The 7,162-nt window shown below is 38.7% G+C and overlaps 1 protein-coding gene across 2 annotated transcripts in view; it reads right to left on the reverse strand.

Moving 5' to 3' along the window:
- Positions 1-7,162, reverse strand: part of grik1a (glutamate receptor, ionotropic, kainate 1a) — a 77,795-nt gene extending 70,633 nt beyond the window's left edge. For both annotated transcript variants that reach the window (XM_052116165.1, XM_052116164.1), the window contains exon 1: positions 6,526-7,162. In XM_052116165.1, the coding sequence (XP_051972125.1) occupies positions 6,526-6,649 (124 nt within the window). In that variant the 5' untranslated portion in view covers positions 6,650-7,162. The remainder of the gene's footprint in view (positions 1-6,525) is intronic.

Below are 7,162 nucleotides of genomic sequence, written 5' to 3' on the forward strand. Positions count from 1 at the left end.
ATGAAACATGAACAAACACATGAAACATGAACAAACACATGAAACATGACACAATCAAAAGGTTCTGAAGGGAGCTGCGGGGGGGGGCATTGAGCATGGGATCAGGGCAAGACAGGGCATTGAGCATGGGATCAGGGCAAGACAGGGCATTGAGCATGGGATCAGGGCAACGGCATTGGAAGGTAGAGCCATAAGAGGCTCGAGGGTTGGAGACTTGAGAGACCTGAGAGACTTCAGGGGCAGAGCCATGGAAGGTGTAGCTGTGAGAGTCTTGCAGGGTGACACCAGGGAGCTTGGTACCCGGAGAGAAGCCCATGGCTTGAAGGGACATGGTGGAGCCAGAGGTTCAGGAGGACCAAAGTGGAGCTGGGGGAATCGGAAGACAGAGGCAGAGCCGGTGGGACAGAGGACCAAGGTAAAGCCATAGCGAAGAAGGTCCTTGGTGAAGCCGCAGGCTCGTAGTGACAAAGCAAAGCTGGAGGATAGGAGAGGCCAGGCGGAGCCAGATGACCAACTGACCAAAGTGCAGCAGGAGGGACCCCAGAGAAGTCAATTGGCTGAAGGACCATGGTCGAGCTGAAGGGAGATAGGGCCATGGAGGGACTGAGGAATCGAAGGACTCTGAGTTCCCCTTGACTGATCAGGAGAACTAAGGGTGGGCACAAGGGTGGGAACCAATTCCAGCTCAAATAGTCCAGTGAGGGATGGCTCTGGACGAACAAGGCCTGCAACGCTGGTTCGTTGGCCAGAGATGAGCTTGAGACCTTGCAGGAGCTTGAGACCTTGCACTCACTAAATCCCACCTGGAAAATGTCCAAAATGAGGGTGACTTCATTAAATTCTACCCAGCAGGCCAGAGCACAGAAGTCCTCCACATACATTTCCAAGGATCGATTTCCCTGGTAAAGACGCAGGAGTTAAACTGCCAAATTAATTTTGCGATTGTCAGGTATTCTGTAATGGTGCTGGCAATGACATGCACACGAAGACGAGATGATGTGACGAACCCGTAGTGCATAAGTTAAATCCAAAAATCGTAAATCCAAACATGAACAAAACATAAACATGGACTTGACTTGAATAAAAAACAAAACATAAACAATTCCTGACAATGGCAAACATGAGGCTTAAATACAGGGACAAGGGTAACAAGACAAACAAGTTAACCAATGACAAGAGAGGACTGATAACTGTAACACTGCTGGCTGGCAATGACACAGCAGCAGACGATGATACGATAAGGAACCCAAGTGCAGTTTATTTTTCCAAATGTGATAACAAGTAACTAATATAAAACGTGAAATAAACAAAACATTAACAAGAACAATGAACATAAACTTGACTTAACTTGGCTATGACTAGAACGAAACAACAGTGTTACATTAACAATACTCGACACTGGACATTGGCAACATGAGGGCTTAAATACATGGACAAGGGGGAACATAAACCAATGATCAAACAGAAAACTAATAACCATAAACCAGTGACAAACTACAACTAATAACAAACTAATCAAACAACGAACCAATGAAAACAAAACACATGAACATGGAGGGAAACAGGATGATCACATGACAAGGAAACAGCAACAAAACATGGCATGGAACTTGAAAAATCTTTTCAAAATAAAGGACATTAACAAAACATGAACAAAAACACATCTAGATATTGGATAACAAGGTAAATAGACAATAAACCAATGAAAACAAGACACATGAACATGGAGAGAAACATGAAATCATATGACCAGTGGACCACATGACAAACTTATTAAACATTACAATTGTATAGGCTTGGTCTTAAAGACACACCCACCTGCTGGCGATGGCAATCAGAAGATGGGGACACAACCCACATTTTTTGGTGGTGTGTTAAGATCCAAGAATTTATAAGAGTTTATGTGTGATGTATTGGGCACTCAGATTTAATTTCCTTCATTACATTTTCATTCGAGGAAATGTCATGTAGAAGGCTAGGCAACTTAGATTAAATTATATTAATAGATTAAAAAAGGGGCAGTTATTTCACCTTTTTGGAGGGCTCTCGGGGAGGGTAGTGGAGAGAGATGTTTAATTATAAATGTGTGTGATTATTATTTTTTTATATATTTTTCTTTTTTTGTGTGTGTGTGTAACTCAATTTGTGATCACAGAGATATTTGTTGAGGGTCAGTGTGGGGTTGGGGTTGGGGTTTGGGAGGGGAAAAGGGAACAATGAGGGAATTGATTCAGTGAATATATTCGGTGAATATATGTTTTTCTTTTCTGTTTCAATGTGTAAATCAATTAAATGTTTTAATCGGAAAAAGATGCACAGGGGCTTGGAAACCAGGTTGCAATGCATCTAATTTACCATATCTATACAGACTACTGAAAATTCTGCTGATGTTCAAAGAGCAGTGGCATTTCACAGTCCTGAACATACATCAGAGGCCACAGGGATCCAAATCTAAAAGGATTTATTTCACACACATGGCCCGAGTAATATTTCCACCAGCACTGCATATTTCCTCAGTCAACACTGCAACACTTCCAGAATGTGTGATTATTCTAAACCACTCATAGGAATGAGCTGATAAAGCTTAAAATTAATAAAATATCCTCAAAGAATGATAATTCATAAAGTCATTCATACTGGATAGTATAATAATTATTAGATTTAATGATATGTAAAAAAATAAGTAAAAAATAAATAAAAATAGGCATTGTAACAATCCTGCTCTTCACAGTTGGACCAGAGCCAGACAAGCAAATTACTGTAATAACTATGTATGGCATCAACATACACTCAGGACACAAAGTTATATATATAAAAAAATAAAAATAACTTTTATAAAAACCTGTATTTGGTTGTATCAAAGTACCAACTTGCCTGAAGATGAAGTATGCTATTTTTGGACGAAAAACATACTTTCTCAAAGAAAGTCTTGGATGGCAAGAGGGTGAGTAAATGATGAGATCATTTTCATTTCTATTAGTAAAATTTATTTACTAATAGATTTTCATAGTTTGGGTCTAGGACAAGGCTAAAATTTTAAAATATCTACATACAGTAAAAGGCATTTGAAAAGTACCAAAAACAGAGGTTGAATAATTTGTGACATATAACAAAAATATATTTTTTTTAAATATGTTTGTTGTAATAAATAAAAAATAAAAAATCAGCCCCTGGGACATGAAATTGGCAGAAGTTGAAGAAAAACCAAAACACTGTGGCTTTTTGGCACTATAAAAGCATTGCTGTCTTTAAGTGTCCTGGCCAGCATGGCAGCCACACTGGCTTAACTTGTCACAAACGCCGGTGAAGGTGCCTCCTCAACCGGCCATCGGAGATCTAATTCACCCGAGTTCTAACCTCTAACCACACTTCCCATAACCCCACATACCTGGCTCGATTGCACGCAGCTGTTCCCCATTATCGCCACACTATTTAAATCACATGTGTCTGTGCCTTCACTGCAAAGTCTGGTTTGTTTCGGCTGCATTACTGAGCATTTACTTATCAACCTGCTATTTGATCTCCTGTGTTCTTACCCTGCCTGTCTACGACCACGATTGCCTGCCGCCAGCCCTTGTTACCTACGCCAGTCTACCCGTCTTCGATATCTGCTGCCTGCCTCGATCCACTGCCTGCCTGACCACGAACTCGATTGCCTCTAACACTCCAGTCTGCCCCATATCTGAACCTTGCCTGTTTGTTGACCTTAACCTGGTCTCTAAATAAAAGACTGCTCATGGATCCCAATCAACCTGAGTCTGCATTACATAACTAATGACACGAGTTTGAAGCCCAGCTTTCTGTTTGTCCAACAAATGGCAAATTAAGTGTTAAGGAAACCGGCTTGAAAATAATCATTTTTGCTATTCCTTTTGGTGATATTAAAAGTACATATATTACTTAATTGTTTTGTAATTTCAAAAATTTTGCAAAATATAGTCCGTTTTAAATTAGTCTAATAAATATTAAAAAGAGCAAATCTTACAAATGTTATTGTATCATGTAACCTATGTTTATGTCTCATCCTTAGCTGAAAATAAAAGCTTTACACTTGTATGTAGGGCAGCGTATAAAACCAACATTTGTAAATAAGGTCACTGTGTCCATTACAGCTCCCTGGAAGAGAAATCCTAATTCTGTATCTCAAATTCTTGAGAGCACAGCAGGGCCGTCTGTGTCTCTGGTCTCTTTAAAGGCTGACATAACTGTGTGTGCGCATGTGTGTGCGAAAGAGAGTGAATGTTTATCTCATAAAATGATTTATTGCTTCAAAACACATCCATTTTAAAGACAGATCACTGTGCATCCAAGAGGACAGGACATCTGCAAACCTACAATATCTGATAAACCTTGACAAATGTCCCTGATAAAGAGGGTCCACACATGCTTTGTTCTGAGCAGGTCCCCCTCAGGAAAAGAATTGATATAATACATGTGGAATCAATAGGGTAGTCAGGAGGTTACATTGAGGGCTAAACCACTCTTTTATTCTGCTCAATACAAATCCGGAGAACAAAAAGGATTACCAACAATGAGAGTCTATCCACCCAGTAAACTTAAATTTAATTACGTGGGTAGAAACTAGTTTATTTGACTATATAAAGTATATCATCTTTTCTTCTACACTAGATTGCTAACAAAACAGAGCACAACAGTCTGGCTCCAGAAGTAAAAATCCCATTCATTTTCTCCATAGGACTACATTTTTAACAATATCTTAAAAATTATTTTAAGACAGACCTACCATGAGCTCCGAGGTTGCTAATCGATTGTGCTTCAACTGAAGCCATCAGTTTGCATGATTTTAACTTAATTTTTAAATATTGTGTTTAATAGCGCAATTTCTGGTGAAGAACGACTCAACCTGGCACAAAGCATGCCAAATGAGCTCAGCAGGGGCCGCCCACATGAAAGACTAAAAATACTTATATATATATATATATATATGAGAATATTTTGCAAAAATCTTAAAATAGGCTTCTACACTTAAAATCAACAGCTGTATATAAAGTTTAATATTTTTCTATTGTTTTTAATAATATACATATAATATATAAATGATATCATATAATTAATAATAATACAGTAATTATACAATTATATATATATATAAGAAGTTTATAATGTAGTGATTCCTCCGAGCTGGTTGGATTTGGTTCATGGTTTAGAACTCTTGTATAAAATAAATTGTAATTGAAATTAATAGGAGAACAATATTTCTGGCACAAAGGCCACTGAAAAAGTAGGCGGGCAATCTTGCACAATATACCTGTATGCAGAGCCATCATAAAAATTCACATGGACCAGGACACAATTTGTGTAGGTGGACCCCTCTCTGCAGGACAAAATGAGTAGGTTTCACCCAGAGCCATTGCTAAAGAGGTGCAACCGGTGAGACCGCACCAGGCCCCGCACCTTATGCCCCATGAAAACGCCACTGTGTGGGCCCTGCATTCTGACTCACCCTGGTCCCTGCACAGCCTTGGTGTCACCATTAAGAATCTTAGTAAGCCCACCCTCATCACATGACCCCAAAACTGGCTGTGCCTGCAAGCTCCACAAAATCAATACATTTTTGCTAATTTAATGAATTTGTGCATCCATTTTAAAGGAGCACTCAGTAATTTTTTCCTCATTAAAAAAGGTTGACTCCTAAAGACATGAATTGTAATTTTCTTACAATTCCTTCTTTACAAAGGAAATAAATAAATATTTCCAAATCCATGTTGCGCAATCTACCCTACTTTCTTCTTCAACAGAAGTGGCATCTTTTGGAGTGGAACATCAAATCAAGTCTTGGGTAGGAAAGAAGATTAATGTAGGTTGTTAAAACTGCTTTGGGGATTTACTGTGATGCCAAAGTCAGACAGCAGTAATCATCAGACAAACTGTCCTCTCTGTGACTACATGAGGCTTTCTCTCAATAACACACACAGGAGGAAAGTCAATGAAAAAAATCTCCCAAATCCCATCCAGTGATGATGACAATGTTAATGGTGGTGATGGTTTCATAAGAAATGAGGAATGCAATCGTTTCCGTTTGAGATGGCCTGTCAAAGACACGTTATGTATGTATATATATGTGTGTGTGTGTGTGTGTGTGTGTGTGTGTGTGTGTGTGTGTGTGTGTGTGTATATATATATATATATATATATATATATATATATAAAAACGTACAGTGACTTACATTTAGAACAAACACATTTTACATATTCCCTGCTAATAATTTCATATTTGTAGCAGCATACTTATTAGATTAGGTTCTGGAACAAAACGGATATTTATACGGATAGCAGCTGTGTGCATGTCAGCAACGTATATATTTCTTTAAGCATACATTTGCATTAATGAACACACTTATCCATAGAATGCACATAGAGGTCACAAAAACAGATCAGATGAAAGTATTAACTATTATGAAACACATGCAACAACAAAACAATTTCACTACTCAAGAATCAAACGTCATGAATTTGCAAGAGGACTAAAACAGAGTGCAGAGTAATGACTGACCAATCACTTACCGATTCTCATGACTTGCTGGTCACTTTGATAAAACTTTGACATCAAGTAAAAAATGAAAAGTAACAGTTTTTTGCATTTCTCCATGGCTCTGTAATCAAAACAGATAAAAATGAACAACTTCATGTCATAAAAATAGATTTAGGGGACCGTAGCGCGTGCCGCTCATCGTCAAGTTCCATTCACCTGCCATCGCGCGTGAAGGAAAATAATCATCGGAAAAGCCCCTTAAAAATGACACATTATCACCTTTCCCCGTACAATCCACGATGTAACGCGATTCAAAACGTGTCGGGTAAGATTTTTTGCCTCATATCGTCCGCTCATCGTTTCAAATACTTGTGGCACACCGCGATGATGGAAAGAGCTCGCGCCACTGATTTCACATGGTCCACGCGGGGATTAAATGCAAATCTGCTCAGCATTTGTATTACTTTGGTCATCACAGACGGCAGTCAAGTTAACATGTTTGTTCAATGCTTTTAGTTAGGCTAAAAAAAACGAGTTTAAATCGTTTTAGCTACAAAATGTAGAGACCACGCGCTATATTTATTTCCAAAGTAGACATATTCAGTGACGTTCTATTGAATATTCTATCCACATTTAGACAATACAGAGTGAGGCAAAGTGAGCTGCATG

Source organism: Xyrauchen texanus, chromosome 43 (genome assembly GCF_025860055.1).
Source record: "Xyrauchen texanus isolate HMW12.3.18 chromosome 43, RBS_HiC_50CHRs, whole genome shotgun sequence".
Lineage (NCBI taxonomy): Eukaryota > Metazoa > Chordata > Actinopteri > Cypriniformes > Catostomidae > Xyrauchen > Xyrauchen texanus.